The 26,730-nt window shown below is 43.9% G+C and overlaps 1 protein-coding gene across 1 annotated transcript in view; it reads right to left on the bottom strand.

The window, feature by feature from the left end:
- The window catches only part of smyd3 (SET and MYND domain containing 3), a 180,733-nt gene that overhangs the window by 45,074 nt on the left and 108,929 nt on the right, over nucleotides 1–26,730 (bottom strand). Inside the window, exons 6-8 of the mRNA XM_038967765.1 lie at nucleotides 22,908–22,975; nucleotides 4,528–4,630; nucleotides 4,305–4,415 (exon numbers count right to left, since the gene is read on the bottom strand). Of these exons, the coding sequence (XP_038823693.1) occupies nucleotides 4,305–4,415; nucleotides 4,528–4,630; nucleotides 22,908–22,975 (282 nt within the window). The remainder of the gene's footprint in view (nucleotides 1–4,304; nucleotides 4,416–4,527; nucleotides 4,631–22,907; nucleotides 22,976–26,730) is intronic.

Raw genomic sequence — 26,730 nt, 5'->3', positions numbered from 1 at the left:
ATCTACACCCCCTTTCTCCCCCCTGCCTTCTTCCTGTCCTCTCGCTCTCTCCATCTCCTCACTTCCATCGTTTTAATAACTCGACTCCATTGCACATCCCAGCCTAGTCTCCGTGGCGATGGCCTTGGAGCATGAAATTATACTTCTTAATTACAGCCTTTCGCGGGTGGTGGGAGCGTGTGTGTGTGTGTGTGAGAGATCAAATCAAATCAAATTTTATTGGTCACATACACATGGTTAGCAGATGTTAATGCGAGTGTAGCGAAATGCTTGTGCTTCTAGTTCCGACCATGCAGTAATATCTAACAAGTAATCTAACAATTTCACAACAACTACCTTTTACACACAAGTGTAAAGGAATGAATAAGAATATGTACATGTAAATATATGGATGAGCGATGGCCGAACGGCATAGGCAAGATGCAGTAGATGGTATAGAGTACAGTATATACATATGAGATGCGTAATGTAGGGTATGCAAACATTATATAAAGTGGCATTGTTTAAAGTGACTAGTGATACATTTATTACATCAATTTATAATTATTAAAGTGGTTAGAGATTTGAGTCAGTATGTTGGCAGCAGCCACTCAATGTTAGTGATGGCTGTTTAACAGTCTGATGGCCTTGAAATAGAAGCTGTTTTTCAGTCTCTCGGTCCAAGCTTTGATGCACCTGTACTGACCTCGCCTTCTGGATGATAGCGGGGTGAACAGGCAGTGGCTCGGGTGGTTGTTGTCCTTGATGATCTTTTTGGCCTTCCTGTGACATCGGGTGGTTTAGGTGTCCTGGAGGGCAGGTAGTTTGCCCCCGGTGATGCAGGTAGTTTGCCCCCGGTGATGCGTTGTGCAGACCTCACTACCCTCTAGAGAGCCTTACGGTTGTGGGCGGAGCAGGTGCCGTACCAGGCGGTGATACAGCCCGACAGGATGCTCTCGATTGTGCATCTGTAAAAGTTTGTGAGTGATTTTGGTGACAAGCCACATTTCTTCAGCCTCCTGAGGTTGAAGAGGCGCTGTTGCGCCTTCTTCACCACGCTGTCTGTGTGGGTGGACCATTTCAGTTTGTCCGTGATGTGTACGCCGAGGAACTTAAAACTTTCCACCTTCTCCACTACTGTCCCGTCGATGTGGATAGGGGGGTGCTCCCTCTGCTGTTTCCTGAAGTCCACGATCATCTCCTTTGTTTTGTTGATGTTCAGTGTGAGGTTATTTTCCTGACACCACACCCCGAGGGCCCTCACCTCCTCCCTGTAGGCTGTCTCGTCGTTGTTGGTAATCAAGCCTACCACTGAAGTGTCATCTGCAAACTTGATGATTGAGTTGGAGGCGTGCAAGGCCACGCAGTCATGGGTGAACAGGGAGTACAGGAGAGGGCGTCCTGTCAGAAAGTCCAGGACCCAGTTGCTAAAGGGCGGGGTCGAGACCCAGGGCCTCAAGCTTAATGACGAGTTTGGAGGGTACTATGGTGTTAAATGCTGAGCTGTAGTCGATGAACAGCATTCTTACATAGCTATTCCTCTTGTCCAGATGGGTTAGGGCAGTGTGCAGTGTGATTGCAATTGCATCATCTGTGGATCTATTGGGGCGGTAAGCAAATTGAAGTGGGTCTAGGGTGTCAGGTAGGGTGGAGGTCAAATGATCCTTGACTAATCTCTCAAAAAACTTCATGATGACGGAAGTGAGGGCCACGGGGCGATAGTCGTTTAGCTCAGTTACCTTATCTTTCTTGGGAACAGGAACAATGGTGGCCCTCTTGGAGCATGTGGGAACAGCAGACTGGGATAAGGATTGATTGAATATGTCTGTAAACACACCAGCCAGCTGGTCTGCGCATGCTCTGAGGACGCGGCTAGGGATGCCGTCTGGGCCGGCAGCCTTGCGAGGGTTAACACGTTTAAATGTTTTACTCACGTTGGCTGCGGTGAAAGAGAGCCCGCAGGTTTTGGTAGTGGGCCGTGTCGGTGGCACTGTATTGTCCTCAAAGCGAGCAAAGAAGTTGTTTAGTTTGTCTGGGAGCAAGACATCGGGGTCTGCAACGGGGCTGATTTTCTTTTTGTAGTCCGTGATTGACTGTAGACCCTGCCACATACCTCTCGTATCTGAGCCGTTGAATTGCGACTCTACTTTGTCTCTATACTGACGCTTAGCTTGTTTGATTGCCTTGCGGAGGGAATAGCTACACTGTTTGTATTCGGTCATGTTTCCGGTCGCCTTGTCCTGATTAAAAGCAGTGGTTCGCGCTTTCAGTTATGCGCGAATGCTGCCATAAATCCATGGTTTCTGGTTGGGGAAGGTTTTAATAGTTGCCGTGGGTACAACATCACCGATGCACTTGCTAGTAAACTCGCTCACCGAATCAGCGTATACATCAATGTTGTTGTTCGACGCTATCCGGAACATATCCCAGTCCACGTGATCGAAGCTATCTTGAAGCGTGGAATCAAATTGGTCGGACCAGCGTTGAACAGACCTGAGCACGGACGTTTCCTGTTTGAGTTTCTGTCTATAGGCTGCGAGCAACAAAATGGAGTTGTGGTCAGATTTGCCGAAAGGAGGGCGAGGGAGGGCTTTGCATGCGTCGCGGAAGTTAGAGTAACAATGATCCAGAATTTTTCCAGCCCGGGTCGCGCATTCGATATGCTGATAAAATTTTGTGAGCCTTGTTTTCAAATTAGCCTTATTAAAATCCCCAGCTACAATAAATGCAACCTCAGGATATGTGGTTTCCAGTTTACATAGGTCAGAGAGGAAGAAATGACTACTGTTCTATGTCTTGCTACTCCTTGGAGTGAGAATGCTATTATTCTTCTGAAAAGAAATGTCTTTATCCTCACAAACACTTTATTATGCTGATAAAGTGAATGTGTTAATTACAGAGCAGAAAGCTGAACAGGCCGTGAAATTACAACTGGCATACTGTTGATACTAGATCATTATTTGTTTATGAGAGAGGTGTGTGTGTGTGTGTGTGTGTGTGTGTGTGTGTGTGTGTGTGTGTGTGTGTGTGTGTGTGTGTGTGTGTGTGTGTGTGTGAGAGAGAGAGCTGAATAAATGGCGGGTTAATCACATGTTCATTAAAAGCAGAGTGAAAATTGAAACCAGCCAATCAAAACGTCTAGTGAGCACTGACTCTGTGTCATAAGAAGCTGGTTCAAGTCAACAGCATGCCTCAGAGCTGACAGGTGGAGAGGGATGGTGGACGACTGACAGACTGAAAGATAAGGAGAGCGAGAAAGGGAGACGGATGGAGATCGGTATTGAAGTAGAAAGTGGTGGATGTATTATTTTTCCTCTTCCCCTGATAAGGACGGGGAACTTAGAGACAGGTGGAGGGAGAGAGGGCCAGGAGAGACAGAGCACAGGAGAGAGGGCGAGAAGAGGCAGAGCACGGGAGAGAGGGCGAGAAGAGGCAGAGCACGGGAGAGAGGGCGAGAAGAGGCAGAGCACGGGAGAGAGGGCGAGGAGAGGCAGAGCACGGAAGAGAGGGGAGAAGAGGCAGAGCACGGGAGAGAGGGCGTGGAGAGGCAGAGCACGGGAGAGAGGGCGAGGAGAGGCAGAGCACGGGAGAGAGGGCGAGGAGAGGCAGAGCACGGGAGAGAGGGCGAGAAGAGGCAGAGCACGGGAGAGAGGGCGAGAAGAGGCAGAACACGGGAGAGAGGGCAAGGAGAGGCAGAGCATGGGAGAGAGGGCGAGGAGAGGCAGAGCACGGGAGAGAGGGCGAGGAGAGGCAGAGCACGGGAGAGAGGGCGAGGAGAGGCAGAGCACGGGAGAGAGGGCGAGAAGAGGCAGAGCACGGGAGAGAGGGCGAGAAGAGCTAGAGCACGGGAGAGAGGGCGAGAAGAGGCAGAGCACGGGAGAGAGGGCGAGAAGAGGCAGAGCACGGGAGAGAGGGCGAGAAGAGGCAGAGCACGGGAGAGAGGACGAGAAGAGGCAGAGCACGGGAGAGAGGGCGAGGAGAGGCAGAGCACGGGAGAGAGGGCGAGACCACGCTGAGATCAAGCTGAGACCACGCCGAGACCACGCCGAGACCACGCTGAGATCACGCCGAGACCACGCCGACATCACGCCGAGACCATGCCGACATCACGCCGAGACCACGCCGAGACCACGCCGAGATCACGCCGAGACCACGCCGAGATCACGCCGAGACCACGCCGAGATCACGCCGAGACCACGCCGAGATCACGCCGAGACCACGCCGAGATCACGCCGAGACCACACCGAGATCACGCTGAGATCACGCTGAGATCACGCTGACACAGTGAACAGCGAGTGCGTTTGTGTGTGTGGCTGTGGTCTTACCATGTCTGCAGTGGTGCATCGTTGACACTGGCAGGTGAAATGGTACTGCTCCTCTAGCTGAGTCTGTCTGTCTCTGGTAGGAGCCAACGAACCGATGTAACTAATAGTTAACTAGGTAGAGAGAGAGAGAGAGAGAGAGAGAGCGAATTAGAGAAAGGGACAGAGGGAGGTCACCGTTTTTATTTGCATCCTGCCTCAAGTCGACCAAAATCACACACCGTACCTCCTCAGCAGGTCGCATGTCTCTGACGGCTCGGAGGTGGAGCGTTTCCCCCTCAAACAGCATCACACAGCTGGGCCTGCAGTCATGGTTCAGCAACGACAGACTGTGGAGGGAGAGAGGAGGATAGCGCGTGTGTGACAGAGACCAAGAGATTGAGAAAGAGAGATTGAAAGAGAAGGGCATTGAAGTGATAGACCAGTCATGTCATTGACACACTCATCACATTGTTTGGTTCTTCTCACACTCAGACACACAGTCCTAGAGGGCCGTTTAGCACTCACTGTGTGTGTGTGTGTGTGTGCATGTGTGCGTGTGTGTGTGTGTGTTTTTGTGTGTGTGTGTGTGTGTGCATGTGTGCGTGTGTGTGTGTGAGAACCGTTTCAGTGAGCTCCTCATCAGTAATACTGTAGATAGGTTGGTTGTGTAGCAGGGCTGGTTTACATGCAGATATGATCTTTAAGTAATGCCACACAATCCCTCCTCCCCTCCCCTCCCGTCCTCTCCTCTCTCCTCTCTCCGAGATGTTCTCATGGTTACTGTTCAGAGAAACTGGAACAAAGAGCTTTGAAAGTCAACCAAATAGCCTGCACCCCACACACACCCAATCACACCACGGTGATGTAACAAGAAATGACAAGGTGACAACGAAGTGACAGACAGCGATGAGGCGTGAGTGATGTGTCACGATGATCCGTTTTGACTGGTCTGTGCCATTGCTCCTCAACCCTGTCGCAGAGGTCCACCAGACAGCGCACACTTTTTGTTCTAGCCCGGCACGAACACACTGATGACCTCATCACAAAGCCCTTGATTAGCTGGATCAGTGTATAGACTGTCAGGTGGTCCCCTAGTTGAAGGTTTGGGTAGCACTTCCGTCTGCCAACGCCTTCCTCTCTGCGTCTGGCCAGTGTTAACATTAGACATCCGTGTTTACGTCTAAACAACACTTGGATGCTCTTACGTCTCTGTTTGGTCTTTTGTGAATCTACACACACACACACCCACACACACACTTAATGATAGGGTGTGTGTGTATCATAACACCTCTCCTAAACATCCATTACCAACCAACCAGGACTGTGGGAAATGAAATGGGATGTGTTTATATACCTGTGTTGATATGATCAGTGGTACTAACTCCAACTTCCTCCTGGGATCATTACACATAGTGTAGAGGCTCTCCCGCTGTGCTTCTAATGTTTCTGCTAACCATTTCTAACGGCGAACCTAATCATTTACACCATCCCTTCAGTATATTATAATCAAAACATGGACTTTCTTTATTTAAAGCTAGATCATTTGACAAAACAGGGTACTTGGTCCTTTTAGATACTTATGGACCCTCCATCTTGAAGCTAGAATCCTTAGTCGCTACATCCATTTCCGGATGTATAAATTAATAATATTTACAAATGTATTCTTGCAGAATATAACTTATAAATGCCTCATGAGCGGAGTCCAACTGTCGTACCCCATCAGAACCCCAAACGTAAGCTTGTTTGACCCCGCATTGTTTGTAAACAATGTAAATGTAAACAAACACTATACAGCCTCAAAACATTTTAGGGAAGTACATCTCTCCTTTCATGAACGATTTGTTACGCATCTACAATGCATGCCCTCCGATACAGGAACGATACGTTTCAGTTTGAAATGATTCGGTGTGATTCGGGTTTGATTAGAGCAACGAATTGATGCGATTCAGTTTGATTAACTGTTGTGTTGTAGTTGAATGAACACATTCATTTGCCATTTTAAATGAACGCTGCTGAAGGGAGATCAGGAGCTGGGCCTCTGAGCTAGACATGTCTGACATTACTTCTCTAATCTGAGTGGCCCTCTGTTAGTGTGTGTGCGTATGTGTGTCAATGGTCTGTGTAGGCACCTGAGCTGAGCCATTGGGCAGACTGAGCATCTATCACCCCTCTTACCAGATTAGGGAAGCCAGTTTGGATTTGGGGTCACTCCTATCAAATCCCATTGACAGCATACGTCACTGACAGAAAAACTTGAATTGTTGCATCTCGCTGTGTTGTCCTCTGGTGACTAGCTAGCCAGCTAGCTAAAATAGCCCCTTTCCTAAATTGGCAATGGATGGAGATAGGGATTTGGACTCATGGTTTTACTTAATTCTCCGTACTGGCCAATGATTATAACGGCGATTCTGATCCAACTATTAATTCATACATTGTTGTGCCCCTGGCCTGTGGATGGAAGTTCAATATGTAGCTAGATGTAGAAGGCTAATGTTAACTAACTAACGTTGCTAGTTAGGCTAGCGAGCAAGAATTTTAGCCAGGTAGCCTAGGACAACAAAAACTAAAAGCGTGTACTGTATGTCAGAGTGTGTCATCAACATGAAAGAGAGGAGGAAATGTTTTTCTACTTGCACGAAATGCGCACACAAATCAGAACCATGGACAGCCACATCATATTTGGCTTACGTTGATTGGACTAAAGTTTTTTGGTATCTTTTAGTTGTCACTCTATTAGACTAAGCATAGGTGATTTGATGATGTTGAAATGTTAAAGCTGAAATGGTGCTGGAATAGTGGAGGCAGCTCCTGTTTTCTTTGCGACTTGCGTTAATTCTCTGTGGTTCTAAATCAATAGTTGTTTAGGGGTCCAAAAATGTCGGAAACATTAACTTGCTAGACCATGCTGCAGGTCATGCGACTGGCTGTTACTGTACATGCAATATGCTTTGTTGACTTCACCAGAGAGAGGTTGCTATCTGGTTTTGTGATAAAATAAAAAGGTGTGGTTCAATTTATTCTACCACTATCTTACTGTCTCGGCCTTTAGGCCTAACAAAGGCATATGAACTAATCGTGCTTCTACACCTGCATTGCTTGCTGTTTGGGGTTTTAGGCTGGGTTTCTGTACAGCACTTCGAGATATTAGCTGATGTACGAAGGGCTATATAAAATAAACTTGATTTGATTTGATTTATAGAGCAAACAACGCAATTATCACAACACATAGGTTGTAATATGGCTTTTTTGGGGCGGGGGCTTGGCTTCTCCTGTTATTTTACCCACGAACCGCTACTGGGTAAAACACCATTTTCTACAGCGCATTTGGGAACAATGACCCAGCAAATTACATTGTCACTCAACAACTAAAGCCTATGATTTGACATTGGGAATGCCATTTTACAAGCATCTGAATGCTGAAGGTGCAATATTTACGAATAGCCTATCAGAACTGGCCTCTTGTTTGCGCACACAGCTGTGCTTCCCGCACTTTGGGCATCAGTGACTTATACAGTGACTTATACAGTTTTCAGACCCCTTGACTTTTTCCACATTTTGTTACATTACAACCTTATTCTAAAATGGGTTTAATCATTTTTTCCCCCACATCAATCTACACACAATACCCCATAATGACAAAGCAAAAACAGGGTTTTAGAAATGTTTGCAAATGTATATACAGTTGAAGTCAGAAGTTTACTTACACCTTAGCCAAATACATTTAAACTCAGTTTTTCACAATTCCTGACATTTAATAGTAGTAAAAATTCCCTGTCTTAGGTCAGTTAGGATCACCACTTTTTTTTAAGAATGTGAAATGTCAGAATAATAGTAGAGAGAATGATTTTTTTCAGCTTTTATTTCTTTCATCACATTCCCAGTAGGTCAGAAGTTTACATACACTCAATTAGTACTTGGTAGCATTGCCTTTAATTTTTTTAACTTGGGTCAAATGTGCTTCCCACAATAAGTTGGGTGAATTTTAGCCCATTCCTCCTGACAGAGCTGGTGTAACTGAGTCAGGTTTGTAGGCCTTGCTCGCACACGCTTTTTCAGTTCTGCCCCAAATTTTCTATAGGATTGAGGTCAGGGCTTTGTGATGGCCACTCCAATACCTTGACTTTGTTGTCCTTAAGCCATTTTGCCACAACATTGGAAGTATGCTTGGGGTCATTGTCCATTTGGAAGACACATTTGCAACCAAGCTTTAACTTCCCGACTGATGTCTTGAGATGTTGCTTCAATATATCCACATAATTTTCCTCTCTCATGATGACATCTATTTTGTGAAGTGCACCAGTCTCTCCTGCAGCAAAGCACCCCCACAACATGATGCTGCCACTCCCGTGCTTCACGGTTTGGAAGGTGTTCTTCGGCTTGCAAGCCTCCTCCTTTTTCCTCCAAACATAATGATGGTCATTATGGCCAAACAATTCTATTTTTGTTTCATCAGACCAGAGGACATTTCTCCAAAAAGTACGATCTTTGTCCCCATGTGCAGTTGCAAACCGTAGTCTGGCTTTTTTATGGCGGTTTTGGAGCAGTGGCCTCTTCCTTGCTGAGCGGCCTTTCAGGTTATGTCAATATAGGACTCGTTTTACTGTGGATATAGATACTTTTGTACCTGTTTCCTCCAGCATCTTCACAAGGTCCTTTGCTGTTGTTTTGGGATTGATTTGCACTTTTCGCACCAAAGTACGTTCATCTCTAGGAGACAGAACGCCTCTCCTTCCTGAGCGGTATGGCGGCTGCATGGTCCCATGGTGTTTAGGATGAACCAGACTTGTGGAGGTCTACAATTCTTTTTCTGAGGTCTTGGCTGATTTATTTTAGATTTTTCCATGATATCAAGAAAAGAGGTACTGAGTTTAAAGGTAGTCCTTGAAATACATCCACAGGTACACCTCCAATTGACTCAAATGATGTCAATTAGCCTATCAGAAGCTTCTAAAGCCATGACATCATTATCTGGAATTTTCCAAGCTGTTTAAAGGCACAGTCAACTTAGTGTATGTAAACTTCTGACCCACTGAAATTGTGATACAGTGAATTATAAGTGAAATAATCTGTCTGTAAACAATTGTTGGAAAAATTAAAAAAATTGTCCTAACCGACTTGCCAAAACTAAAGTTTGTTAACAAGAAATTTGTGGAGTGGTTGAAAAACGAGTTTTAATAACTCCAACCTAACTTCCGACTTCAACTGTATATAAAATAAATATATCGGAAATATCAAATACATTTTTATTTGTCACATGCGCCAAATACTTTACAGTGAAATACTTACTTTAACCAACAACCCCTTAACCAACAATGCTTTAAGAAGTTAAGAAAAAATAAGTGTTAAGTAAAAAATAGATAAGCAAAAAATATAAAATATAAATATAAAAGTAACAAATAATTAAACAGCAGCAGTAAAATAACAAGAGAGGCTATATACAGGGTGTACCGGTACAGAGTCAATGTGCGGGGGCACCGGTTAGTTGAGGTAATTGAGGTAATATGTGCATGTAGGTAGAGTTAAAGTGACTACGCATAGATTATAAACAGAGAGTAGCAGCAGGGTAACAAAGGGGTCTGGGTAGCCCTTTGATTAGCTGTTCAGGAGTCTTATGGCTTGGGGGTAGAAGCTGTTAAGAAGCCTTTTGGACCTTGACTTGGCGCTCCGGTACCACTTGCCATGTGGTAGCAGAGAGAAAAGTCTATGGCTAGGGTGGCTGGAGTCTTTGACAATTTTTAGGGCCTTCCTCTGACACCGCCTGATATAGAGATCCTGGGTGGCAGGAAGCTTGGCCCCAGTGATATACTGGGCCGTACGCACTACCCTCTGTATTGCCTTGCGGTCGGAGGCCGATCAGTTGCCATACCAGGCAGTGATGCAACCAGTTAGGATGGTGCAGCTGCAAGAACCTTTGAGGATCTGAGGACCCATGCCAGATCTTTTCAGTCTACTGAGGGGGAATAGGCTTTGTCGTGCCTTCTTCACAACTATCTTAGTGTGTTTGGACCATGATAGTTTGTTGGTGATGTAGACACCAAGGAACTTGAAGCTCTCAACCTGTTCCACTGTCATATGCATATGCAAGTCATATGCAGTTACATGCATATAAATTCAATAGGCTACTGAACTGAAGGGGAGGATTCAGTCACAACAGATAAGAAGTATTTTCTGAATAAAACAATAGGAGTAAAAAACATTAGTGAACCTGCGATTTGGAATGTTTTAATTGGTTTTCTGATCAATGCATGCTTAATTTAGATCGGTTTGGGCTCATATGTACTCATACCTTAAACATTTGCACAGTGGACCGATGTGTATCGGTGAATCGTTACATCCCTAATACATTTGATATCATGGATGGTCAGTCCTCGCATCCATAGAGCCGTCAATGAATTTGAGAGTGGTTACATTTCTCCAGCCCCATCCCTTAGTTTTTTTTTTTTTATAGCAAAATAGGGGCAGGGAGGTCGCTTTGTTATTGTTTCAATTAAGGATTCTAGCTTTAAATGAGAATACATTTATTGTCAACAGCACTTGACACAGATAATTAGACAGTGTGTGGTGTCAGCTATCGCTTGACTGCAGCAGTTTATTATTCTGCTTTCTATGAAGCGCTCCTTATCTTTTATCATATTCAGTGTGTGTGTGTGTGTGTGTGTGTGTGTGTGTGTGTGTGTGTGTGTGTGTGTGTGTGTGTGTGTGTGTGTGTGTGTGTCTTGATCAGTAAGCCCGTGGCATTGTTCTATGTAAAGGCATGTGATGAATATCAATGAAAAATCTAACAGCGCAACTTCTTTTCAAATGGATATTCTTCATTAGCATATTGACTGGATTAATTAGCTAAACTTGATCAAACATGCTAATAATGACTGCATAGTACAGCCTACTTCTGATTATCTGATGCAACGCAGTGCTGTAGAAACAATAGATCTGGTGTGCCAACCTTCTCAAGATCAAGACTAATTCAATACTTCTTTGGTTTGCTAACTTTATCAGACCTCATAAGCACACACAAAACACACCAGGGCACCCCAAAAATCTGACAGGGCACAAAGTACATGTGGATGGCTGAGGGGTGGTCCGGAGGGAGAATTTTGCATGTTTCAAACCCCTGAAACACATTTGTCCTGCAATCTAGAGCCATAACTGTTATGCTTAATTCTATGTAAAAAATCTGTTTATTTTTCTCCATATCTATCTACCTTTTGAACTGCCTGCATCTTCCTGACTGGTTGTTCTTTTTTAAATAAACTAAATATGCATCTCTGGTCAAATCTGGATAAAAGTTTTAAAGGAATGTGAATTTTATTCAGTATAATCAGTAAATGCTTGCTTTTCTAAAGTCTACCAACAGGCATGCCAGCTAAGATAGAGTAGTAGCCAGCTTGTATAAATAACTGAATTGATAGCCCGAAAATGGCTTCTTGGTAGCAAGTTATGAGGTTGGGAGATTGGAAACCTAGCTGGGCTAGCTAAAGCCAACTTCATGAAATTACTTGGTGGCAAGTAATATTACAGAGAAAAATATACCGTGCCTTCGTAAAGTATTCAGACCTCTTCACTTTTCCCACAATTTTGTTACGTTACAGCCTTATTCTAAAAAATATATGTTTTCCTCACCAATCTACACACACTACCCCATAATGACAAAGCAAAAACAGTTTTTTAGAAATTGTTGCTACTTTATAAAAAATGTCAAACTGAAGTATTACATTTACAAAAGTATTCAGACCCTTTACTCAGTACTAATGTTCTTCTCTGCAGATCCTCTCAAGCTCAGTCAGGTTGGAGGGGGAAAGTTAATGCACAGCTATTTTCAGGTCTCTCCAGAGATGTTCGAACGGGTTCAAGTCCGGGCTCTGGCTGGGCCAATCAAGGACATTCAGAGACTTCTCCCGAAGCCACTGCTGCGTAGTCTTGGCTGTGTGCTTAGGGTCATTGTCCTGTTGGAAGTTAAACATTCGCCCTAGTCTGAGGTCCTGAGCACTCTGGAGCAGGTTTTCATGATGGATCTCTCTGTACTTTGCTCTGTTCATCTTTGCCTCGATCCTGACTACTCCCAGTCCCTACCTCCTGAAAAACATCCCCATAGCATGATGCTGCCACCACCATGCTTCACCGTAGGGATGGAGCCTGGTTTCCTCCAGATGTGACGCTTGGCATTCAGGCCAAAGAGTTGTCTTGGTTTCATCAGACCAAAGAATGTTGTTTCTCATGGTCTGAGAGTCTTTCAGTGCCTTTAGGCAAACTCCAAGCGGGCTGACAAGTGCCTTTTTACTGAGGAGTGGCTTCCGTCTGGCCACTCTACCATAAAGGCCTGATTGGTGGAGTGCTGCAGAGATGGTTGTCCTTCTGGAAAGTTATCCCATCTCCACAGAGGAACTCTAGAGCTCTGTAAGAGTGACCATCGGCTTCTTGGTCACCTCCCTGACCAAGGTCCTTCTACCCCGATTGCTCAGTTTGGCCGGGCAGCCAGCTCTAGGAAGAGTCTTGGTGGTTCCAAACTTCTTCCATTTAAGAATGATGGAGGCCACTGTGTTCTTAGGGACCTGCAATGTTGCAGACATTTTTTGGTACCCTTCCCTAGATCTGTGCCTCAACACAATACTGTCTCGGAGCTCTACGGACAATTCCTTCGACCTCTGCTCTGACATGCACTGTCAACTGTGGGACCTTATATAAATAGGTGTGTGTCTTTCCAAATCATGTCCAATCAATTGAATTTACCACAGGTGGCCTCCAACAAGTTGTAAAAACATCTCAAGGGTGATAAATGGAAACAGGATGCACCTGAGCTCAATTTCGAGTCCCAAAGCAAAGGGTCTGAATACTTATGTAATAATGAATTTCTGTTTTTTGAATTTTAACACATTGAATTTTAACATTTCTAAAAACCTGTTTTTGCTTTGTCATTATGGGTATTGTGTATAGATCGCTGAGAATTCTTAAAAAAAAAATACATTTTAGAATAAGGCTGTAACGTAACAACATGTGGAAAAAGTCAAGGGGTCTGAATACTTTCCGAATGCACTATATTTTTAAACAGGACAAATCTGAGGGTGCACATGCCCCTGTGCCACCTACGGACACGACACCTCTGAGACACACACACATACAGTTGAAGTCGAAAGTTTACATACACCTTAGGTTGGAGTCATTAAAACTCGTTTTTCAACCACTCCACAAATTTCTTGTTAATAAACTAACATTTTGGCAAGTTTGTTAGGACATCTACTTATTTTATTTACAGACATATTATTTCACTTATAATTGACTGTATCACAATTCCAGTGGGTCAGAAGTTTACATACACTAAATTGACTGTGCCCAACTTCTACTCAATAGCCATCCCGAATCCGGGATCATTCTCATCAGAAACGCTGACAAGAATAGCCTAGCCTAGCGCAACAGGGAATATCATATAATATAAATACATGAAATCACAAGTCCAATACAGCAAATGAAAGATAAACATCTTGTGAATCCAGCCAACATGTCCGATTTTTAAAATGTTTTACAGCGAAAACACAACATATATTTATGTTAGCTCACCACAATAGCCCAAAACACAACGCCATTTTTTCACCGCAAAGATAGCTTTCACAAAACCCACAAATAGAGATAAAATTAATCACTAACCTTTGAACAACTTCATCAGATGACAGTCTTATGACATCATGTTATACAATACATTTATGTTTTGTTCGAAAATGTGCATATTTATAGCTACAAATCGTGGTTTTACATTGGCGCCATGGTCAGAAATGGCTCCAAAATATACGGAGAAATTTTAGAGAGAGCCACGTAATCTAACAGAAAAACTAATCATAAACTTTGATGAAAAATACATGTTGTACATATAATTAAAGATACACTGGTTCTTAAATGCAACCACTGTGTTAGATTTAAAAAAATAGTATTAGTAAAAAGCACAGCATGCAATAATCTGAGACAGCGCTCAGCCATTCTCCGCCATGTTGGAGTCAACAGAGTCAACAAAAATATGAAATAACATCATAAATATTCCCTTACCTTTGATGAACTTTCATCAGAATGCAGTGCCAGGAATCCTAGTTCCACAATAAATCGTTGTTTTGTTTTAGAATGTCCATTTCTTCTGTCGAATTAGCAACTTTGGCTAGCATGTGTAGCTCACGTGTCCATGAAGATTTGACGCATTGATCGAAAACTTCTAAATGTGATAATAAACGTCGAATAAACTGGTCAAACTCAGTTGAGAATCAGTCTTCAGGTTTTTCTCATATATATCCAATAACGTCCCAGACGGAGCATTTCTTCGTGTCTATCTAACGATTTGCAGACAAAGATATGACATTTATTTATTTATTTATTTATTTCACCTTTATTTAACCAGGTAGGCAAATTGAGAACACGTTCTCATTTACAATTGCGACCTGGCCAAGATAAAGCAAAGCAGTTCGATACATACAACAACACATAGTTACACATGGAGTAGAACAAACATACAGTCAATAATACAGTGAAAAAATAAGTCTATATACAATGTGAGCAAGTGAGGTGAGATAAGGGAGGTGAAGGCAAACAAAATATATATAAAAATAAATAAAAATATAAAAAGGCCATGGTGGCGAAGTAAATACAATATAGCAAGTAAAAAAAACACTGGAATGGTTGGTTTGCAGTGGAAGAAAGTGCAAAGTAGAGATAGAAATAATGGGGTGCAAAGGAGCAAAAATAAATAAATGAATACAGTAGGTAAAGAGGTAGTTGTTTGGGCTAAATTATAGATGGGCTATGTACAGGTGCAGTAATCTATGAGCTGCTCTGACAGCTGGTGCTTAAAGCTAGTGAGGGAGATAAGTGTTTCCAATTTCAGAGATTTTTGTAGTTCGTTCCAGTCATTGGCAGCAGAGAACTGGAAGGAGAGGCGGCCAAAGGAAGAATTGGTTTTGGGGGTGACCAGAGAGATATACCTGCTGGAGCGCGTGCTACAGGTAGGTGCTGCTATGGTGACCAGCGAGCTGAGATAAGGGGGGACTTTACCTAGCAGGGTCTTGTAGATGACCTGGAGCCAGTGGGTTTGGCGACGAGTATGAAGCGAGGGCCAGCCAACGAGAGTGTACAGGTCGCAGTGGTGGGTAGTGTAAGGGGCTTTGGTGACAAAACGGATGGCACTGTGATAGACTGCATCCAATTTATTGAGTAGGGTATTGGAGGCTATTTTGTAAATGACATCACCGAAGTCGAGGATTGGTAGGATGGTCAGTTTTACAAGGGTATGTTTGGCAGCATGAGTGAAGGATGCTTTGTTGCGGAATAGGAAGCCAATTCTAGATTTAACTTTGGATTGGAGATGTTTGATGTGAGTCTGGAAGGAGAGTTTACAGTCTAACCAGACACCTAGGTATTTGTAGTTGTCCACATATTCTAAGTCAAAGCCGTCTAGAGTAGTGATGTTGGACAGGCGGGCAGGTGCAGGCAGCGATCGGTTGAAGAGCATGCATTTAGTTTTACTTGTATTTAAGAGCAATTGGAGGCCACGGAAGGAGAGTTGTATGGCATTGAAGCTCGTCTGGAGGGTTGTTAACACAGTGTCAAAAGAAGGGCCAGAAGTATACAGAATAGTGTCGTCTGCGTAGAGGTGGATCAGAGACTCACCAGCAGCAAGAGCGACATCATTGATGTATACAAAGAAGAGAGTCGGTCCAAGAATTGAACCCTGTGGCACCCCCATAGAGACTGCCAGAGGCCCGGACAACAGACCCTCCGATTTGACACACTGAACTCGATCAGAGAAGTAGTTGGTGAACCAGGCGAGGCAATCATTAGAGAAACCAAGGCTGTCGAGTCTGCCGATGAGGATGTGGTGATTGACAGAGTCAAAAGCCTTGGCCAGGTCAATGAATACGGCTGCACAGTATTGTTTCCTATCGATGGCGGTTAAGATATCGTTTATGACCTTGAGCGTGGCTGAGGTGCACCCATGACCAGCTCTGAAACCAGATTGCATAGCGGAGAAGGTATGGTGGGATTCGAAATGGTCGGTAATCTGTTTGTTAACTTGGCTTTCGAAGACCTTAGAAAGGCAGGGTAGGATAGATATGGGTCTGTAGCTGTTTGGGTCAAGAGTGTCCCCCCCTTTGAAGAGGGGGACAACCGCAGCTGCTTTCCAATCTTTGGGAATCTCAGACGACACGAAAGAGAGGTTGAAAAGGCTAGTAATAGGGGTGGCAACAATTTCAGCAGATAGTTTTAGAAAGAAAGGGTCCAGATTATCTAGCCCGGCTGATTTGTAAGGGTCCAGATTTTGCAGCTCTTTCAGAACATCAGCTGACTGTATTTGGGAGAAAGAGAAATGGGGAAGGCTTGGGCGAGTTGCTGTGGGGGGTGCAGTGCTGTTGACCGGGGTAGGGGTAGCCAGGTGGAAAGCATGACCAGCCGTAGAAAAATGCTTATTGAAATTCTCAATTATAGTGGATTTGTCGGTGGTGACAGTGTTTCCTATCTTCAGTGCAGTTGGAAGCTGGGAGGAGGTGTTCTTATTCTCCATGGACTTTACAGTGTCCCAGAACTTTTTTGAGTTTGTGTTGCAGGAAGCAAATTTCTGCTTGAAAAAGCTAGCCTTGGCTTTTCTAACTGCCTGTGTATATTGGTTCCTAGCTTCCCTGAAAAGTTGCATATCGCGGGGGCTATTCGATGCTAATGCAGTACGCCACAGGATGTTTTTGTGCTGGTCAAGGGCAGTCAGGTCAGGAGAGAACCAAGGGCTATATCTGTTCCTGGTTCTAAATTTCTTGAATGGGGCATGCTTATTCAAGATGGTGAGGAAGGCATTTAAAAAAAAAATATCCAGGCATCCTCTACTGACGGGATAAGATCAATATCCTTCCAGGATACCTCGGCCAGGTCGATTAGAAAGGCCTGCTCGCTGAAGTGTTTCAGGGAGCGTTTGACAGTGATGAGTGGAGGTCGTTTGACCGCTGACCCATTACGGATGCAGGCAATGAGGCAGTGATCGCTGAGATCTTGGTTGAAAACAGCAGAGGTGTATTTGGAGGGCAAGTTGGTTAGGATGATATCTATGAGGGTACCCGTGTTTACGGAATTGGGGTGGTACCTGGTAGGTTCATTGATAATTTGTGTGAGATTGAGGGCATCAAGCTTAGATTGTAGGATGGCTGGGGTGTTAAGCATGTTCCAATTTAGGTCGCCTAGCAGCACGAGCTCTGAAGATAGATGGGGGGCAATCAGTTCACATATGGTGTCCAGAGCACAGCTGGGGGCAGAGGGTGGTCTATAGCAGGCGGCAACGGTGAGAGACTTGTTTTTAGAGAGGTGGATTTTTAAAAGTAGAAGTTCAAATTGTTTGGGAACAGACCTGGATAGTAAAACAGAACTCTGCAGGCAATCTTTGCAGTAGATTGCAACACCGCCCCCTTTGGCCGTTCTATCTTGTCTGAAAATGTTGTAATTAGGGATGAAAATTACATACCCAAGTGCGTGGCCAAATACTGCCAATATGGCTGACCTGTCACTCCAAAGGCTCTCATTCGGTCCCACATAAGGCTAGACACTTCATTCCACGTTCTACTGCCTGTTGACATCTAGTGGAAGGCGTATGAAGTGCATACAGATCCATAAATACAAGGCAATTGAATAGGCAATGCCTTTCACAGAGACCCATTTCAGAATTTTCACTTCCTGTTTGGAAGTTTGCCTGCCAAATGAGTTCTGTTTTACTCACAGATATAATTCAAACAGTTTTAGAAACTTCAGAGTGTTTTCTATCCAATAGTAATAATAATATGCATATCATATGATCTAGGACAGAGTACGAAGCCGTTTAATTTGGGCACTATTTTATCCAAAAGTGAATATGGCGCCCCTAAAATTTTGGCAAGTTTGATAGGACATCTACTTATTTTATTTACAGACATATTATTATTATTTACATTATATTATTTCACACAATTCCAGTGGGTCAGAAGTTTACATACACTAAATTGACTGTGCCTTTAAACAGCTTGTAAAATTCCAGAAAATGATGTCATGGCTTTAGAAGCTTCTGATAGGCTAATTGAAAACATTTGAGTCAATTGGAGGTGTACCTGTGGATGTATTTCAAGGCCTACCTTCAAACTCAGTGTCTCTTTGCTTGACGTCATGGGAAAACCAAAAGAAATCAGTCAAGACCTCAGAGAAAAATGTATAGACCTCCACAAGTCTGGTTCATCCTTGGGAGCAATTTCCAAACGCCTGAAGGTACCACGTTCATCAAACAATAGTATGCAAATATAAACACCATATAAGCAGCCATCATACCGCTCAGGAAGGAGATGTGTTCTGTCTCCTAGAGATGAACGTACTTTGGTGCGAAAAGTGCAAATCAATCCCAGAACAACAGCGAAAGACCTTGTGAATATAATGGAGGAAACAGGTACAAAAGTATCTATATCCACAGTAAAACAAGTCCTATATCGACATAACCTGAAAGGCCGCTCAACAAGGAAGAAGCCACTGCTCAAAAACCACCACAAAAAAGACAGACTACGGTTTGCAACTGCACATGGGGACAAAGATCGTACTTTCTGGAGAAATGTCCTCTGGTCTGATGAAACAAAAATAGAACTGTTTGGACATAATGACCATCGTTATGTTTGGAGGAAAAAGGGGGAGGCTTGCAAGCCGAAGAACACCTTCCCAACCGTGAAGCACGGGAGTGGCAGCATCATGTTGTGGGGGTGCTTTGCTGCAGGAGGGCTGGTGCACTTCACAAAATAGATGTCATCATGAGGGAGGAAAAGTATGTGGATATATTGAAGCAACATCTCAAGACATCAGTCAGGAAGTTAAAGCTTGTTTGCAAATGTGTCTTCCAAATGGACAATGACCCCAAGCATACTTCCAATGTTGTGGCAAAATGGCTTAAGGACAACAAAGTCAAGGTATTGGAGTGGCCATCACAAAGCCCTGACCTCAATCCTATAGAAAATTTGGGGCAGAACTGGAAAAGCGTGTGCGAGCAAGGAGGCCTACAAACCTGACTCGGTTACACCAGCTCTGTCAGGGGGAATGGGCCAAAATTCACCCAACTTATTGTGGGAAGCTTGTGGAAGGCTACCTAAAACATTTGACCCACTTTAAACAATTTAAAGGCAATGCTACCAAATGCTAATTGAGTGTATGTAAACTTCTGACCGACTAGGAATGTGATTGAAATAAAAGCTGAAATAAATCATTCTCTCTACTATTATTCTGACATTTCACATTCTTAAAATAAAGTGGTGATCCTAACTGACCTAAGACAGGGAATTTGTACTAGGATTAAATGTCAGAAATTGTGAAAAACTGAGTTTAAATGTATTTGCCTGAGGTGTGTGTAAACTTCTGACTTCAACTGTACGCACAGAGAAACCTAAACAAAACTGTCAAATTAATTAGCTAGTCATGACCAAGTTATTGTAGAAAGGAGCAGTAACATGCCAACACATTACAGGGAATACTAAATTAAACAGGAGCTAAATATTAAATAATTTAAAATAAATAGAAAGTGAATGTGAGAATAGAGACTTGTCAGGAGAAACCCCCTCTCTTCTGCAAACCGGTGCTAGGCAACCCAGAAATATCAATAGGCAGGGCATAGTCAAGTAGAAGCCCATCTTTTATGGATGTGTCTCACACACACACACACACACACACACACACACACACACACACACACACACACACACACACACACACACACACACACACACACACACACACACACACACACACACACACACACACACACACACACACACACACACACACACACACACACACACACACAGCGGTGTTAGCAGTGTAGGAAGGCCTGGCTAAGCCGTGCTAAACCCTCTCAGACCATCTGACAAGCTGCCTTAGCCAGATATACAACCAGGGTTAGAGACTACCTGCAGAACCCTCTGTGTGTGTGTGTATACACAGTGTGTGTCTGTGATCTGTGTGTATGTGTACGTGATGTGTGTGTTTGTGGTGCATGCACGCAGTGTGTGTGTGTGTGTGTGTGTGTGTGTGTGTGTGTGTGTGTAGTCAGTATAACATGACGCGTTGCGACAGCCCTGATCCCCCATATTCATCAGACCTGAACAGTGGGATTAGCCTGAACCACGCTTCAGAATACCACTACGCTGTCCTGTGTGTGTGTGTGTGTGTGTGTGTGTGTGTGTGTGTGTGTGTGTGTGTGTGTGTGTGTGTGTAACTGCTTTAGAAAACCACTCCTCTCCTCCACTCAAACATAAGCCACGCCCAAGTCAGCATATTCTACATCCATGTGTGCCCGACTAAAAAAAATCTTGGTCGACAGAAAGTCGTCTGTTCTTTCGACCAATCGATTGCTCGAAAATGTTTAAACATGTATCTTTCCATATATAGACACACCCTATGTGTTGTAATAAAATAATGTATGTTCATTGAGCTTGTCTGATGCTTTAAGCTTACGGTTTGATGCCTCAAGAGGGCGCCAGAGATCTAGATAACCAGAAGAAGAAAAAACTTCATGACCCAACTATTGTCCTCCCGCTCTCCTGCTGGCTTTCACAGATTCTGCCATTACTCTCCTGAAGTTGCTGGTAATCTGCGTGCAGTTATGGTTTTCACACATTTTCATGAAACAGTTTCATTTCCTTTATAATAATGTCTTCAAATCGTTGCCATGCAGTTAATGAAAATTCTATCCAAATGAAAATGATACAAACCTAAAAAGTAACTTCTATTGCCATTGCCAACTATGTAAAAATAGCCTACATAAAGCCAAAATAAATGTCCTATAAATCACATTGGCAACACATGGCCTGTCTGCAACGAACTTGAAACATTGTATCAACTATTAACTTGGGTACGGCCCCGAAGCTTTGCATAAAATATTCTCTAAGTCTAAGTCAAACACTAATAAGAAGCAGATTTAATGACGTTTCCACTGGATCAGAGCATGACATTTTTCCCATTCATGCTGAGTGGTTATTGAAAGGGAGAAAGCTGGAAAGATATTTCAAATACATTGAGGAACTATTGTCATTCTCAATGGATGTAAAAACAGACTTTGTTTGCTTGTTGTCTGAGGTGAAGAAAACATTTCTTTGAAAAGCTCCACAGGTCATTAGTGATGGTGAGCTATACAGAGCCCCCCGCATTGTTACAAAATTTGGGAGGCGAATGGCGCTGTGGTACAGAGTTGGATTTGGCCTTTGCATGCCTCTGGAGGCTCCGCAATTGCGTCACACCCTCTATATGGAGCCTCCGACCACATTTTAGAATCAAGCATGAATTGGCTTTTAGACTAGGCCTCCGCAATGGATTAGTTCACTGACAATAACACACACACACCTATCACTTCTCTTTTTTTTCTCTCACAACCTTCTCCCCCTCTTCCTCTCTCCCTCCCCGTGGGACAGAATGTGCCTTCCTAGCACCTGTATCTGAACTACATAATTATCTGACATGTCAACACTGATAAACATATCATTTAACAACCATTCATCCCTCTCACTCGCTCTCTCACCCTCTCTCACCGCCTCAAAGAGCGGTCAGTTATCAGTCAAGAAGCAGAGAGAGAGAGAGAGAGAGAGAGCGGTCTAGAGATGGAGAGAGCGAAAGAGAGTGACAGACAGAGAAAGGCAGAGAAAGAGAGAGACCGATGATGGAGAGACAGATTTGAGTATAATGTGTTCATCCTAGAGAAGAGGTAATTGAACAAGCTTTTAAATTATGCCCACCTGACCCAGATTGCGATTTATCCATTTTTGGATTGCGTAAACAACAACCGTAATTGTGTAAAGGCAGGGGATTGAAGGGTTGTGTTCCAAACTAATCAACCACAAGTGTACTTGCTCTAGTTCCTCCACGGCACAGCTAGGAGAGCTCAAAAAAGCACCTTGTAGTTGAAGACTATTCTTTGAGTCATAAAAGTGCATTGAAATGACATAGGAACAGGCACACTTTGGAGAAGTGTGTGGCCCCTTGGAAACACCAGTTAAACCTCTCGGTTTTTTGTGTCTTATGTTGCACCTACCCCAAGAACATTATTATCCTGTTCCTGAATGTATCCAGAGTATCTTCAGATTTCATTATCAACAAATGGGGTGAAAAGTACAGTAAATGTAAAATGCACTTAAAATCAACAGTGTAATGTTTGGATTCAGTCTTGTCAGGTGAACTGTTGTGTCCTCACTTTCAGTCTAATACTTTTCCCATGATCTCCAAACTGTTCTCTTTTATTGCTACCATGGTTAGGCATATGCATTTCATGTGTTCTGCAAGAATTAAAATACATTTAATTTAGCCCCCGATCCATATAGGCCAATTCCCACGAGTGTAAGGGGTTAATGGTGATGCCAGGGGAACCCCCCCCATTAAGAGCCAATGATAGGCCCTAACATGTCAGGATCTAACCACTAAACACTACTCTCTGGTAATTACATGCAACTATAACACCAGGCTTTGTCAGGAAACACTGTATGTTGCTGTATGTTGCTGTGTGTGTGTGTGTGTGTGTGTGTGTGTGTGTGTGTGTGTGTGTGTGTGTGTGTGTGTGTGTGTGTGTGTGTGTGTGTGTGTGTGTGTGTGTGTGTGTGTGTGTGTGTGTGTGTGTGTGTGTCTTACCTGGGGTAGAGTCCCACTCCGATCTCTTGTAGCTCCCCGTCACTGATGGTGAAACAATTACATGTAAGCTGCAGAGAAAGAACACAGAACAAATTAGTCACATGCCTACACCACTGTTCAGATACTGACAACACTCCCACGGCCACAGATAAAAATAAAGAAACTCGATTGAAATGATTCCACTGCAGTAAAACGAGACTTGGCGCTGCCTGGCTGTCATCCCTCATAACAGAAATAGGATATGTAGATCAAAGACAGAACAGGTTGAGGTAATAGAAGAAATATAAAAATGTCTGCAGGTACTGTCCAATCTCTCTCTTCATGCTGCCAAATAAGGAGAAAATGCTCCGAGAGAGATTGTTTAAAGTGTGTCAGTGAGTTTATAATGAAGACACACTGCTGCTGTCCGGAGAAAGACAAGAGTGATGGAGCGGAGGGGGGTATGTCTGCTTGTGTCTTTAGAGACTGTCAAATACGAAGAGTGTGTGTGTGTGTGTGTGTGTGTGTGTGTGTGTGTGTGTGTGTGTGTGTGTGTGTGTGTGTCACCCAGAAACATATATAATACTCTCCTGTTCATGTGTGTCTGCTGTCCATCTATGGATATGAAAGTATTTTCCTCCTCTGTCATTCATTCAGGTCTGGTTCTTGTCTAACCCACTATCTGTTTCCTGTCTATCCTAACCAGTTCTGGGTTTCAAATTGTGTGTGTGCATTCGTGTGAGAGGGGGAGAGAAAGAAAAAGCGCAAAAGAGAGAAGAGGGAAGAACGTCGACTTCAAACTCAGAGAGACTCACAGACACGGTGCTTGATACTGCCAGTAACATGCTGTACTGAAGTTCCTGAGTCCTAATATCAGTAACAAAGGCAAGTCTTTTCAAAGCCTAAAGACAAAGACACAATGTTGATCTACATACTGAGCTGTTTGAAACACTGTTTCAAAGAAAATACATTTGAAAAGGTGGGGAGACCAGACAGAGAAAATAGACTTGAAAAGGTGGGGAGACCAGACAGAGAAAATAGACTTGAAAAGGTGGGGAGACCAGACAGAGAAAATAGACTTGAAAAGGTGGGGAGACCAGACAGAGAAAATAGACTTGAAAAGGTGGGGAGACCAGACAGAGAAAATAGACTTGAAAAGGTGGGGAGACCAGACAGAGAAAATAGACTTGAAAAGGTGGGGAGACCAGACAGAGAAAATACACTTGAAAAGGTGGGGAGACCAGACAGAGAAAATAGACTTGAAAAGGTGGGGAGACCAGACAGAGAAAATACACTTGAAAAGGTGGGGAGACCAGACAGAAGAAATACATTTGAAAAGGTGGGGAGACCAGACAGAGGAAATAGACTTGAAAAGGTGGGGAGACCAGACAGAGAAAATAGACTTGAAAAGGTGGGGAGACCAGACAGAGAAAATGCATTTGAAAAGGTGGGGAGACCAGACAGAGGAAATACATTTGAAAAGGTGGGGAGACCAGACAGAGAAAATACATTTGAAAAGGTGCGGAGACCAGACAGAGAAAATAGACTTGAAAAGGTGGGGAGACCAGACAGAGAAAATAGACTTGAAAAGGTGGGGAGACCAGACAGAGAAAATGCATTTGAAAAGGTGGGGAGACCAGACAGAGAAAATACACTTGAAAAGGTGGGGAGACCAGACAGAGAAAATAGACTTGAAAAGGTGGGGAGACCAGACAGAGTAAATAGACTTGAAAAGGTGGGGAGACCAGACAGAGAAAATGCATTTGAAAAGGTGGGGAGACCAGACAGAGAAAATAGACTTGAAAAGGTGGGGAGACCAGACAGAGAAAATAGACTTGAAAAGGTGGGGAGACCAGACAGAGAAAATAGACTTGAAAAGGTAGGGAGACCAGACAGAGAAAATAGACTTGAAAAGGTGGGGAGACCAGACAGAAAAAATACATTTGAAAAGGTGGGGAGATCAGACAGAGGAAATACATTTGAAAAGGTGGGGAGACCAGACAGAGAAAATACATTTGACAAGATGGGGAGACCAGACAGAGAGAAAATACATTTGATAAGGTGGGGAGACCAGACAGAGAGAAAATACATTTGAAAAGGTGGGGAGACGAAGAGAAATAGAGCAACTCAAAACACAATCAACACCTCTACTGTGTTGCTCTGCCACTGAGAAAGCAATCAGTGCAAAAACAACAGTCAAAGCACTGTGTGTGTGTGTGTGTGTGTGTGTGTGTGTACGCACGTGTCTATTCTCTAAACAGGCCTCTAGCTCCTCCTCAGGCATATATAAAAAAATATCCTCTCTTTTCAGCATCAATATTCATCTCAATGATCGTGCTCTCTGACAACGAAACCAGCTAGAGAACTACACGAGTCTCAATGATTCTGATGTGGTTCACTGATAAAAGCAGAGGAGTGACATGAGGTGTGATGGGAAAAGGAGTCCTTTATCATTCCCCCAGTTTGTCATCTAGTGCTCACTAGGTAGCTTGCTCATTACAGCTACATAGACACATTGACCGGTTGTAGCGCTGTCGTACAAATGGACCAGGCCACATTGGCACGTTGACCCGATATTCAGTGCCATACCAAAATGTCTTACGGTTTAAGCCACACGCACACACAGTCACGGTCGAGGCAAACCGATGGACAACAATCTTGGGTAGGAGTGTGTGTATATGAGAGAGCGATATTTGGTCAATAACCAGATATCTGTCAAAACCTGTCAAAGTAGACAAGAGGCCTGGAGGTGACAAATAAAACACACACACACACACACACACACACACACACACACACACACACACACACACACACACACACACACACACACACACACACACACATACACACACACACACACACACACATACACACACACACACACACACACACACTTTCCTGGGGCTGAGCTTTATTACAACCTCTGTAGTGCTGTCAATCACAGAAACACCCATAACTCACTATGCCACAGAAGACCCTCCCCTCTCTCACACTCTCTCCCGTTCTCTATCTACCTCTGTATCTCTCTCCTTCTGGTACCTGGTCTCGTCTATCTTCCACTCAAAACCTGAGAGGTGAAAAGCAGAAGAGGGGAAAATGAAGATGAGAGGAGAAAAAGAGGAGTGTACAAACTGACACGGGCTCCCTTCATGCTCTACACGACAGAGCTGGGAGTTGGACTCCATCCCCCTCTCTCTCCCTTTTCCTTCCCATTCCCTCCATCCTTCTCTCAGCTCTCTCCCGCTCTCCCTCCTAGCAGTGGAATACCGCAGACCTTCTCCACTGTGACTCGTAGAGTTTTTCTCTGATTGCAAATGACAAGAATTGAGCGTCCATTTCTCCGCTGCTCCCATCCTCATCTTTAACCAAAGCCCGTCCTCAGCGTGCCAGTGGAGCCTCAGTACAGTAATCCATACGTGACACTATGTAACCTTTAGTGAGACACTAGCCTTCGGGCCTGGTACCATTTCTATTATCGGTCCCTTGTCGGTCTGTCTGTCAAAAGGAAATGCATTTGTACTTCACTGAGCTGCATCCATTTTGATGCCTCAGCACACAAAGACAGAGAGGATGGAGTGTGTGTGTTTGTGTGGTTTTTGTTCTTTTACACACACACACACACACACACACACACACACACACACACACACACACACACACACACACACACACACACACACACACACACACACACACACACACACACACACGTTCTGTTCAGTGTCAGTCTGCCTGTTGGTGTGTGGGTGAAGGTCTGTAATAATTCAAACAGAAAGTTTCACCTTATTAGGCAACATAAGCACTGTTAAACGACTACGGCAGAGGGAGGGAGGGAAGGAGG

The sequence above is a fragment of the Salvelinus namaycush genome, chromosome 28 (genome assembly GCF_016432855.1).
Source record: "Salvelinus namaycush isolate Seneca chromosome 28, SaNama_1.0, whole genome shotgun sequence".
NCBI classification, from domain to species: Eukaryota; Metazoa; Chordata; class Actinopteri; order Salmoniformes; family Salmonidae; genus Salvelinus; species Salvelinus namaycush.
Note: the sequence above shows the minus strand (reverse complement) of the source record. Positions and strands in the feature narration are given on the sequence as shown.